Source organism: Gopherus evgoodei, chromosome 8, assembly GCF_007399415.2.
Source record: "Gopherus evgoodei ecotype Sinaloan lineage chromosome 8, rGopEvg1_v1.p, whole genome shotgun sequence".
Taxonomy (NCBI): domain Eukaryota; kingdom Metazoa; phylum Chordata; order Testudines; family Testudinidae; genus Gopherus; species Gopherus evgoodei.
Window position 1 is genome coordinate 97,530,623 of NC_044329.1, and position 12,336 is coordinate 97,542,958.

The 12,336-nt window shown below is 46.0% G+C and overlaps 1 protein-coding gene and 1 long non-coding RNA gene across 2 annotated transcripts in view; one reads left to right on the forward strand and one right to left on the reverse strand.

Moving 5' to 3' along the window:
• LOC115656315 (cytochrome P450 2J2-like) overlaps window positions 1–12,336 on the forward strand; it is a 12,750-nt gene continuing 414 nt past the window's right edge. Inside the window, exons 1-8 of the mRNA XM_030572873.1 lie at window positions 1–225; window positions 3,085–3,247; window positions 4,004–4,153; window positions 4,869–5,029; window positions 6,630–6,806; window positions 7,374–7,509; window positions 8,538–8,725; window positions 10,446–10,584. Coding sequence (XP_030428733.1) covers window positions 16–225; window positions 3,085–3,247; window positions 4,004–4,153; window positions 4,869–5,029; window positions 6,630–6,806; window positions 7,374–7,509; window positions 8,538–8,725; window positions 10,446–10,584 — 1,324 coding nt within the window. The 5' untranslated portion in view covers window positions 1–15. The remainder of the gene's footprint in view (window positions 226–3,084; window positions 3,248–4,003; window positions 4,154–4,868; window positions 5,030–6,629; window positions 6,807–7,373; window positions 7,510–8,537; window positions 8,726–10,445; window positions 10,585–12,336) is intronic.
• The window catches only part of LOC115656316, a 25,173-nt gene continuing 16,654 nt past the window's right edge, over window positions 3,818–12,336 (reverse strand). The window contains exon 3 of the long non-coding RNA XR_004001625.1: window positions 3,818–3,892. This is a non-coding gene — a long non-coding RNA (uncharacterized LOC115656316). The remainder of the gene's footprint in view (window positions 3,893–12,336) is intronic.

The following is a 12,336-nucleotide window of genomic DNA, read 5'->3' on the forward strand; positions in this document are numbered from 1 at the left end:
ACCTGGCTGGGGAAGATGCCGCTGCAGGCTGTCCCTGGGTTAATGTGGCTCTGGCAGAACATGCCCTTTCAGACACTGGCCATGTTCTTAGGCCTGTTCCTGCTGATTGCTGATTACACGAAAAGGAGACAGCCAAAGAATTTCCCTCCAGGACCTTTGCCCCTGCCCTTCCTGGGCCATATCCTCCATATGGATGTCAAACAGCCCCATAGAACTGTAGAGAAGGTAAGTGGGGAAGGGAAGCAAGTGTAGGAGTTCTGTTTGCAAGAGCTTTTTTTTACCAGGGAGTGGTGGGTGAGAGAAATGCTGGGTCAGACCCTCAGCTGTGCCAGAAGAATGTATGGCACAGCTCATGATGGCACCACCCCTGCACTGCCATGACCTTGGGGTTGTCCTGGTGCTGCTCTGGCCCTTGGCATAAATTAAAGCCATCTCTAGACTGCTCTGAGTTGTACCAGCTACTAACAGTCCCAGTGGGCCAGTCCAGAAGCCTGATGCCTGGGATCACCAGAGCACAGGGAAATCTCTGGTCAAACCCCTTTTCCCTCAGCCAGCATCTAGGATCCATCTGTGGATTCCTTTCCACATGGAAATCCTCAGGAGGCAGGATCCTCCAGCTTTGTCTGCCTTGTGCTGGGTTACAGTGTAAATTAGATTTAATGTATCAGTGAATTGAGGCCTGATTACGTGTGGATGTTAGTGTCTGATGCAGTGCACAATGTACCATGGTTTGAAGGTAGCTTGTGGGAAGTTGTGAGCGTGACAGGGGGCTTGCAATGTGTGCAGGGGCTTGGGCAGTGCAGGAGCAGGCCCACAAGGACTTACAGGTAAGAAGAGGCTCATAAAAAGTTACCAAATATAGAAAGACTGAGACTTGGAAGGGGCTGTGTAGCATTTGAGGTTGGTGCTCATCAGGGTTGGGAAGGTCTCACAAGGAACTAGGTTGTGTGGGAATTTTCAGTGACATTTCGAAGGGGCTTGAGGGAATTTAATTACAGGCTTTTAAACAGGTTTGTGAAGATTGCAAGCTTGGTAAACACTTGTATGGAGTACGGGGAGTTGGGCAAGGGTCGGAAGTTATGGGGAGTTGGGCAAGGGTTGGAAGCACCCTGCCCTAGGTGGGAGGATGTGATTAAGTGGGAGCTCATCAGGGTTAGAAAGCGACTTATGAAGCCCAAGGGAGTTTGGAAGGTTACTTGTGAAGGCTGTTCCCTTGCAAGGGCTAGCAGGGCCAGTGCAAGGAAGTTTCGAGCCCTAGGCAAAATTTCCACCTTGCGCCCCTCCCTCCCCAGGTAACCCCTGCCCCCATGGAAGCTAACCCTGCCCACCACCCAGGAAGCCCACCACCCCCGCTCCACGGCAGCTAACCTCGCCCGAAGAGACCCCTCCCGCTCCCCCGCAGCTAACCCAGTCCGGGGAGCCCCCCTGCCGCAGCTAACCCCGCCTGGGGAGACTCCCCACCCCCCGCGGAACCTAACCCCGCTCAGGGAGCCCCCTCCTGCAGCAGCTAACCCCGCCCAAGGAGCCCCCCCCAAGGCAGTTAACCCCACCTGGGGAGACTCCCCCTCTGTGGCAGCTAGCCCCACCCAAGGAGCCCCCTCCAGGCAACTAACCCCGCCTGGGGAGACCCCCCCTCTGCAGCAGCTAACCCGGCCTGGAGAGACTTCTCTCACGGCAGCTAACCCTGCCTGGGGTGACTCCCTCTCTGCAGCAGCTAACCCCGCCCGGGGACCCTCCCCCTGTGGCAGCTAACCTGGGGAGAAACCTGCCATGGCAGCTAACCCGGCCTGGGGATCCCCCCCCCCGCAGTAGCTAACCCCTCCTGGGGAGCCCCCCTCTCCCTCTCTGGGGCAGCTAACCCCACCTGGGGAGACTCCCCCTCTGCGGCAGCTAACCCTGCCCGGGGACCCTCCCCCCGTGGCAGCTAACCCCACCTGGGGAGAAAGTTGCCATGGCAGCTAACTCCTCCTGGGGATCCCCCCCCCCGCGACAGCTAACCCTGCCTGGGGAGCCCCCCTCTCCCCTTCTGGGGCAGCTAACTCCGCCTGGGGAGACTCCCCCCATGGCAGCTAACCCTGTCTTGGGATCCCGCCCCAGCTCTCCTTGGCTCTGCTTCCTCTGCTGAGCACGCCGGCGTCGCTCTAATTCTCTGCCTCTCCCAGGCTTGCGGCGCCGCTGGGAGGAGACTTAGAGCGGGGGCTGTGTGCTCAGCGGAGGAGGCAGAGTGGAGGTGAGCTGGGGCGGGGAGCTGTTCTCCTGTGCGGCCCCCCCGTTACTGCGGGCAGCCCTCCCTGCACACCCCCCACCCAGCTCACCTCCACTCCACCTCCTCACCTGAGGGGACTTTTAAGCGCCCCCAACCACTAGGCGCCTTAGACTGCCGCTTAGTTTGCCTAAATGGTTGCACCGGCCCTGAGGACTAGAATGGGTTCCTTTCGCACAGGCCTTTGTGGAAGCCACTAATTTGTTCTCTGCAGCTTTCAGTCACACCCCCTGAGTGCCCCAGGGAGCTATGTAGTTTATCCTGAGGTGGGTGTAGGCCAGAAGGAAGGAGTGCTTCTGACAGAACTGGAGTGTGTTTTGTTTAAACCAGAATGTTGATTTCTTCACTGGTAGCAATACCGACTGCAGATATGTTGTCCTTCAACTATCATCCCTATAACGATCGTTGAAGGGCAACGTATCTGCAGTCAGTATTGCTACCGGCTAGGAAGGTGTCTGCTCCTCTCAGCTTAGAGTGGGCTGATTTTCAATAATTATTATTTACCAGTAGGTCTGTTTCACTTTGACATCCCCTAGGAAAAGGCACAGGGCATTCATTGTCCTTAGATATGCTTGTTTTACCGTTACCCCATTTTCCTCCCCATTTACATGCTTCATCCACCTGTTATATCCACTTGTGAGCTCATTCTTTTTAATCAGTGTTTGAACAGCCGGGCCCTTGAGTGCTCTTGTTCTACACATACTTTTTTTTACAGTTATTATTATTATTAATTAAGTAGTCATTACATGGGCTCTAGTTCTGGTTATCAAACAAATTAAATATGAACTAAACCACATGCTCTTTTTATTTTTTTTTTCCAGCTTGCTGGAAAATATGGCAACATTTTCAGCTTGCAGTTTGGTAACCTGCCAATTGTGATTGTAAATGGATTCCAGCTGGTGAAGGAAGTGCTTGTCCATCAAGGTGAATACTTTCTTGATCGCCCACAAATGCCTCTGATCTATGAAATCTTCGGTACATTTGGTGAGTTTCTTTTCTTATCTTTTTCTTCAAGTATTTTAGATGCAACATTTTTAATTATCAAGGCACCAATCCTGCAAACACTTACAAATGGGCTTCATCTTATGCACATGAACAGTCTCACTGACGTGTGCTCTGGGGTAGTAACTTAGGGCCAGATCCTCAAAGGTGTTTAGGTGCCTAACTTCTAGTAAAATCAATGGGAGTTAGGCACCTAAATACCTTTGAGGATCTGGGCCTTAGTAACTTCCTTAATTCTGCAAAAACTTACACATGTGCTCATGTCTCATTGACTTCTCATGTTCACATTCCAACTGCCATATCCCTGGCGACAGCAGAAGCAGATTATCATGACTACCATGTAGCTGCGATGGCATGTAGAATGGACTTCCATCCTGGATGGTCTCTTGCAAGTTTTCCTTCAGCAGGAGTCAGAATGGGAGGATTTAGGCTTCTGAAATCCCTCAAAATTTCATCTTCCAACTTCATTCGTTGTCGGCATTGCAGCCTACTTCCTTGAACCTCAGCTCTATACTTCTTCTGTAAAAGTGTAACTTCTGCTTGTTAGACATGACTCCACCATTGCTAGAGCCCAGGCACTCTGATATACCAGTGATGAGCATGGCAAACAGAACAGAAGAAAATATCCTGTGGAAAGATAGCCAGGCCTCACTTAAACTTGAAAAAGGAAAGGAGAGTTCAAGTCTTCTAATCTTCTAATGACCATTACAATATGTCAGGTGTCATTTTTCACCCCAGGATTAATCTTCTCTAATGGACATAGCTGGAAACAACATAGAAGATTTGCTTTATCAACTCTAAGAAACTTTGGCCTGGGGAAGAGGAGTTTAGAAGAACGAATACAGGAGGAGAGCAGATACCTCACAGATGCAATTGAGGAAGAAAAAGGTGAGAACTAGAGAGAATAACACTTTAATTATTCTATCAAAAATTGTAGCTTTTCTTTGGCAATGAACGTGAAATAACAGAGATGTGCCTGAAACATGAGGTTTGAATCTAAGATCTTTCCTAACACTCAGTTCAGATGAGGGATTTGGCTTAGCCCATTAGCCATGTATGAACCTTAGTGCCATGGTCCAGATCTGGATACGGATCCAAAAGTTTGGTGGTGTTTGGGATTCATGTTTTTATATCGGTCAGTAATGGCACTAAATGCTGAGTTGTCAGCATCAATGTAGCCACACAAATTTACAAAACAGGCCCACAAAAAATGTTCATTGCCAAGATTAGTGACCATGGAGAGAAAGTGGTTCCTAATCACATATATGTAAAACCTCCCTACACTATAACAAAGGCAGAGACCTGTATGAAAAAATATAAATGTCTCTATACATAGCAAAAACTGACTTGAACTGGTAGATTTGATATGCTGCATGCATCAAAATGCAGCTGATCCCATCTATGTGTTTAACAGTTTTTCAATAGTCAGGTTACAATGCAGCAAATGTTGCTCAAGGGATATGGACAAGTATGTGATATATGCATATGTTCAGGTTTTATTCATGGATTTCATACACATTAAATAGTTTATGTCTGTCAACAACTTTCTTCTCCTTTTCTAAGAAACCAGAACACCACCAATTTCTCCCATTTTCTCTTCTAGGGCAACCTTTTGACCCTCACTTTAAAATTAACAATGCTGTTTCCAACATAATCTGTTCTGTCACTTTTGGAGACCGGTTTGAATATCATGATAGTCACTTCCAGAAGTTACTGCGGTTGTTTGATGAGACGTTGGACCTCCAGGCAACTATTTGGGGCCAGGTGAGCTTGTTTGATTTTGACTTTAAACATATGAAAACAATGGCAAAACCCCGAGCAGTTTCACTGGAAGCAGGGCTGAGTGTGACAGCGTTGTCCCAGATTCACTTCTACCATAGCCTGATTGCAGCGTCCATGCTCTCATTTTGCCCAACAAATCTCTCTCCACCTCAGTTCCCCCTTCGGCTAGTCTTTTTCACCTGGCCCCCCTGAAGGTATAGTGCTAGAAGATCCTCAAACCTGATTTTCTATACCAGTGCCGCCACCCCACAGGCACTTAACGTGATCTCTAATGGGGCTGACGGCCCAGTGGGCTGTTTCAGTGGGCATCAGGGAGAGTGTGTAGGAGAGAGGAAGAGGAAAAGGTGCCAAATCCTCGCTGCTCCCAAGCAGCTCCCTTCCTTGCTGTCGCACTGTGCATTGGACTCTGTGCTCAGGGGAGGGTTGGCTCAAGGACCTGTGTGGCAGGGGTAGATTTGCTTGATACTCTTGCGGCAGTGAGGATGGCAGGGTGTCATTACAGAACAGGCCTGGTGGGAGGTGACGTCCGGAGGCACAGCCAACCTCTGTCAGGGTCAAGGGCTCGTCCAGCTGGCAGCTTCTTCAGGTGGCCCCATTTGCAGGGACAAACTACTGTGTTTCATAATGGTGCTGGTTCATTGACAGTGGCCCTGAAAACTGGGGCAATCATGGTTTCCAGGGACACGTTGTTAACGTGTTGGACCTTGCTCCTCTTGTTGCCTCCCGGTTCAGCACAGCGTAGTGGCTGAGATGAGACATAATCCTGCTACTGCAGCAGCAGTCATATTGAGAGGCAAAACACAGTGTCTGCATCTATCTGCTCATGTTGCTGGGCCCAAGCAGTCTTCCATGTGTTTTACAAACCCTCCAATACCAACGTCCAATCTCCGAAAAAAACTGTGGTAACATCAATATTATCAACATCATGTGTCGGAATGTGAGGCCAGATTCTGACATCGTGACCTTTATATCCTTCCTCACTTGTAAATCAACCCGTCGTTAGCAGGGTGGCCATTCAGCCTTCTGAGGTGCTGCTGCTGCACTGCCTCAGGCAATACAGCACATTGTCCTGTAGGGGGCGCCAAAGCAACAGGAGCAGTAGCTGGTGAGCAGGCCAGCAGTCACAGCAGAGGGCTGAGAGAAGACAGTGCATATCTTAACAAGAAAGAACGGGCTTGTGGTTAAAACGCTGCACTGGGACTCAGGACCCCTAGCCTCATTTTCTGGCTCAGTAACAGTGCCTGTGCGATCTTGGCCAAGTCATTTAATATCTCTCTGCCTCAGTTCTCACTCCGTAAAATGATGATAATATTTCCTTTCTCTCACTCTTTGTCTCTCCTGTCTCTTTAGATTCTAGGCTCCTCCGGTCAGGGACTCACTGTTAAGTATCTGTCAAGTGCCTACCAAACTGGGGTCCTGATCTCAGTTGAGGGCTCTGAGCACATCCATAATACAATTATATATCAATGTAGTTTAATAAACACAGTGTCTTCAGCATAATGCATGTTGGTGTATGAAACTGCGAGATGCATGTTTCTAAAACTAGGCTAAAATGTATTGTGGTCTCTTTGTATGTCAAAAGCTGTATAACTCCTTCCCCACCATGATGAAGTGGATACCTGGACCCCATCACACCATTTTAAAAAACTGGGAAAAATTGAAGTGTTTTGTGAGGGAAATGACTGCAAAGCACAGAGAGGACTGGAATCCATCTGAAACCAGAGACTTTATTGACTGTTATCTAAAAGAAATAGCAAAGGTAAGAGATCAAAGAACAAAGTGAACAGGAACAAACCACTTCTGTGTTTTAAAAATTAGAAGTAGAATGACAGTAACCGGGGTTACCAATTGAGTTGTCTGAGCATCTGACCCTCCATTAGTTAACAGCTAGAAACCCTAGGTAGGAAAGAACTGATTCAGCAAAGCCTTTAAGCACATGTTTTCCTTTGAGCCGTGGAGAGCAGTCAGTGGGACTACTCGGATGCTTGAGCACTTTGCTGATTTGGGCCCTAAAATATAAGGTTACCTGTGCCTTAGGGGCCAGACCCAAAGCCAGTTGAAGTGCATGGGAGTCTTTCATTCACTTCAGCAGGACCTCGGCTCAGACCTAAAATCAGCTCAAACTTTTCACTCTCAAGAATGATGCTAAAAGTACAGTCTTTCTCTCTAATGGTGCTGTCCTGGCAGTCTCAACTCTCACTGAAGGCAATGGAAATTCAGGGCACCCGGCACCTTGCAGAATTGAGCCTAGAATGATGTTTCCATAGCTTTGTATAATGCTAATAAATATTGTTGTAGTCCCACTCACATATATCTTTGTTCCAAGGCTGATGCCGACTCTAGTTTCTGTGAAGAAAATCTCATAGTTTCCACATTGGATCTTTTTATTGCTGGAACTGAGACGACGTCTGCAACCATCCGCTGGGCTCTGCTGTACATGGCCCTATATCCAGACGTTCAAGGTAAGTGGTAATGGTTTATATTTCTAATCTCTTAGGAGCTCTTGAATTTCTACCCTTAACCCTTGCCACATCGGGGACTTTTCACAGAACTCAGACTGTTGATTTATGAAATCTCTGTGCTAAGGTGCTTTCTTCCCACAGCAATCATTTTTCCCCATACAGAAAGCCTTTCTTTTATTGGAATAGTTTCTTTTTTCTGCCCTCAGTTACACCTCCACCAACTGCTACAAGGGCAAGGAGTGCAATCCATAGTTGCAATACCTTTGATTAAGGAGGAAGATGACCTTGTGGCTAATTAAGAGGACTGGGACTCAGGATATCCAAGTCCTGGTCCAGGCTGTGCCTCAGATTTCCTGTGAGACATTGGAAAAATCATTTAATTCTGTAAATGTGGCTTGTGGATTTCTAAAAGGTGGTATACAGTCAGTGTCCTTTTCAGCCTTGAGATTTGACCCATGGAGGCTCCACTGGGGACCTTTGTTGAAAATAATGGCAGATATAATCTGCTTCATTTAATGCAAAATAGGTGCATTCCTTGGACTCTTTGGAAGCTGCTGGAATAACCCTGTGCCCCAAAAAATTGAGTCTTGCCTGACACAGAAAACCAGCAGATAAATATTTTCATGCTCCAATATCTCTTGGGTCAGCCCGGTAATTGACTTTGCTATTTTGAATAGGGACAAAATACTTATTGATAATGCCTTTACATTTGATTTTGAGAAGTGGAGTAAACGCCTCTTGCTTTCCATATAGGTTTTAAAGGAGGCCTTCCTATTATGCCTAAATTACATTTTAAAATTCCTCTCACCACCTTACCATTGCATTTGTCTCAGGCTAACCAGCTGTAGTTTTCTTATGTATTTGTATGTTCAGATCTCTACATTGCTCACTGATGCTGTTTCCAATGCTTGAATCAAGCTTTATTAGTTATAGACTTGAAAACAATGAACTCTAAACCCTGCACAACTTAAGCTTGTTCCAAGAATATATTATTCTTGGAACAATGGTGAACTCCGCTGTTTTCATAGAGAGAGTGCAAGCGGAGATTGACGCAGTGATTGGCCATTCTCGCCAGCCAGCCATGGACGACAGGGACAACATGCCATACACCAATGCAGTTATTCATGAAGTGCAAAGGATAAGCAACATCGTGCCTTTAAGTGTGCCCAGAATTGCAACTAGTGACACAACACTGGCCGGATTCTATGTGCCAAAAGTAAGCTGGAGGGAAATGTAGTTTTCACTTCTTATCTTGGTTTAAGAAATTAAGAGATGAGCCCAAACCAAAGTCCCAGATAGAAACACCTTCGCACCTTGGAGGACCCAGTTGTGAATCTGAAACCATTTTGGAACTAAACCGAGGTCCAGGGCAGCATTTTGCAGGTAGCCCCTATTTCTATAGTGGGCTAAAATTCCTTAACCAAAACCTTGGATGCTCACATTCTCAAGCTTTGAGGAAGTTGAAATCTAGGTCAGACTTTTGTAGGCTGTCTTCATAAAACATGATATAAGTTTTTTATTTTTATTTGCATGAAACCATAGCAAAAGGACTAAGAAGTAAGTCCAGCACAAGTTCACCACTATGGCTATTGACTAATGAAAGGTCAGCCAGGCACTTGGACACAGAGAGTTGAAGTATTTAGGCACCTAACTTGTCAGGAAATCAATGGGCATTACGTGCCTAAATACCTTTGAGGGTCTGGGCCTTGGTGTCTGCAAATGGGAGCAGCTGCTTCTTTTTACTGGTGGGGCATATCCCATCTTCAGCCGCTCCCAAATTCTGAACTGGTTTTGTCTCAAGCTGCAGCATTTCTGACTTCACCTAGCCATGCTGCTGAGCCACAATTTCTCCCTATGGAAGGGAGCAGGCTGGAATTCTACCCCAGCGTTCCTGGAATATGTTCAGTGGAAGCTCTCCTCAGGTCCTAACACATGGGCGCATTCTTCTTCTCCAGCTTGTGGACTGATCCTCAGTGAAATGGGGACAAACTCACCCAGCGAGCTCATTCTGGAGTTCAGCCAGGCAAAGGACCATTCTACCAGCAAGTGTGCTGCAGAAGACCATTGCCTGTGGCAACCTTCCATTCTGCTGATAGTAATTCTTCATTAATATAACTTATGGGAAATATTTTTACACAGGAGCAGGGGGAGAGTGCATTATATCTGCAGATAGCAATTAGGAGTGCAAAAAAGAACTTTAGCGCACATGAGTGTTAGTTTGCAGGACCACTTGCTGGATTTGCCTGTAGATATATACTACACACATATACATCATTCGAGGCCAACAGCCACCACATTTCTGAAAATCTAGCCCTTAAAAAAGAGAGATGGATGGATGGGTTGTGCTCCCTTTTGATGCCTTATGCTGTATAAAGAATGCCTGAGAGTTTATATTCTCTCTGCTTGTTTTTCCTATTAGAAATTCAACCTTGCCTCCCCTGTTTTTCCTAGGAGATGCAGGAGAACTAGTAGGTCTATAACATCACACCTGAGAAGGAAATTAACCTGTATAATTGACATGGGAAATGATTTTTAATCAGACTGGTGTTCATTTTTGGTTTGTTTCTCTGTTGTGATATTAACACCTCAAATTCTTAAAAACCAGTTGGGGGAAAAGCTCTCTTTCTTCAAAGATTAACAGTCTACTCCTTCATCTAAAGTCTGTGATGGCTTCCATTCTTGTCTCTCTGGGACCTCCAGAGAGATTACCCGCAAAACCAAGGAAAGCCAGATTTGAAATTCCAGATAAATGTAAGGTAAAGAACTAGCTAGAAAATTATCCTTTTTTAAAAAAAACCAACCTCCTTTTGTGCCTTCTTTGTACATCATAAAAGATTAAAATGAAAGGCATGATCCCTTCTTTTTTGCCTCTTTGCAGGTCACAATTAAAAATGGAATCAGGGAAGGTTTAAATTCTTTTATTTCTCTTTCTTTAGGGCACCACGTTGATTCCCAATTTGACATCAGTGCTGTTTGACAAGAATGAGTGGGAAACCCCTCATACTTTTAATCCTAAGCATTTCCTGGAGGATGGTCAGTTCAAGAAAAGAGAAACTTTCCTGCCATTCTCTGCAGGTGAGATGTGTCTGACTCTGTCCATTTGCACTATAGCACCAAGTCTTGGCCTCTCTCATTTTCAGTTTAGAAAAATCCACAGAATTTATAAGTGACAGAGGCACATGGAAAATAGAAAGCTCAGAAATGAAAACCATGGCCAGAGTTTATGTCCCAGGGCTGGGATTCTGGGTTGTGCAGTTTTTTCATAAGTAGAGGGCACATCATTCTTGAGAAAGTGCTCTCTCCTAGAACAAGGCTCGACACAACAACAGCAAAGAGCGGCCTCAGCTCTGCTACCCTCCGGGATATGTGTACACTGGAGCTGGAGGTGTAATTTCTTTGTGGGGGTGATAAGCCCATGCTAGCTCAGAGTGAGCTAGTGCACTAAAAACAGAGGCATAGCCATGGTGGTGCATGCAGCTGGATGGACTAGCCATCCCGAGTACACCCCCTTCCAAGACCCTCAGTATATACTTGGGTGGCTAGCTGCTCATGACACCACGGATACGCTTCTAATGTTAGTGCGCCAGCTGCAGTGTAGACATACCCTAAGGTGGGCACAAAGAGAAAGTAGCCTACCTCGCTTGTTGGGAATGTAGGAGTGAGGACAGAAGGAATAGCCGTCCTCACCTTTTACCACTTCTTTTCACTTGTAGGGAGAGTCAGCAGGGGGAATAAACATGGTAAAGATGATAGAAGTGTGGGAGATCCCTGAAGCACCCTCATAAAAACCAATCAACCTTTAGAACATTTTACCATAGAATGTGGTGTATTCTCCCTCACTTGGACTCATTAAGGGCTGGTCCCACACAATTTAAATCAATAAGAGCTTTAGCATTAAGTTCCTGAAACAAAAATGCGGGTGAATCAGGGATTGACAGGTTTGCACAAGCCTTTTTTATATACAGGTCTAGCAAGCTTTCTTGCCAATTAAAAGAACAAGCAAAATTAGTATTCGCTGTGTGTGGCTAAGGAAAGTATGTAAACCTTTTTCTTTTTAAGTGGTTTATATAGAAACTAAGGGTATGTCTATACTACCCACTGGATCGGCGGACAGCAATCGATCCAGCGGGGTTTGATTTATCACGTCGAGTCTAGATGCCATAAATCGACCCCTGAGCGCTCTCTCGTTGACTCCTGTACTCTAGCGCCTTGAGAGATGCAGACAGAGTCAACAGGGGAGCAGCAGCAGTCAACTCACCGCAGTGAAGACACCGCGGTGAGTAGCTCTAAGTACGTCGACTTCAGCTACGTTATTCACGTAGCTGAAATTACGTAACTTAGATAAATTCCACCCACCCACCCAGTGTAGATTCAGGGACACACATTAGAAATAATGCTGACTAGACCTGTGTGTGTTCAGCAGACCATGTGTTATGTCACCGAGAAGCGAGGCCAGGAAGAGATTACACCTCACCTATGTTATTTAATTTAAACTTTTTAATTAAGAAATAATACAGCTGTGTGTAGCTGAGACTGTTAGGGAAGTAAGACATCAGCTAGACACAGAAATTGTAGAGCTTTAACTATATTAGTATACACGCCTCCTAGATTTTTGTCAGATGGGGTGTGATTTTTTTTTAATCAATATAGGTTAAAACATCACAGCCTTTCTAATGTGGCTGCAGTTATGGGAAGGGGAATAAGCTATACTGAGATTAGGCACTGGTATAAAGACATTGTTATACTGGTATAAAAATGTGTGTAGATTAGGCCTTAGCTAGCTTTGCAAAGAAGTGGTTGATCATGCAAGAGCTATCAAACATGATT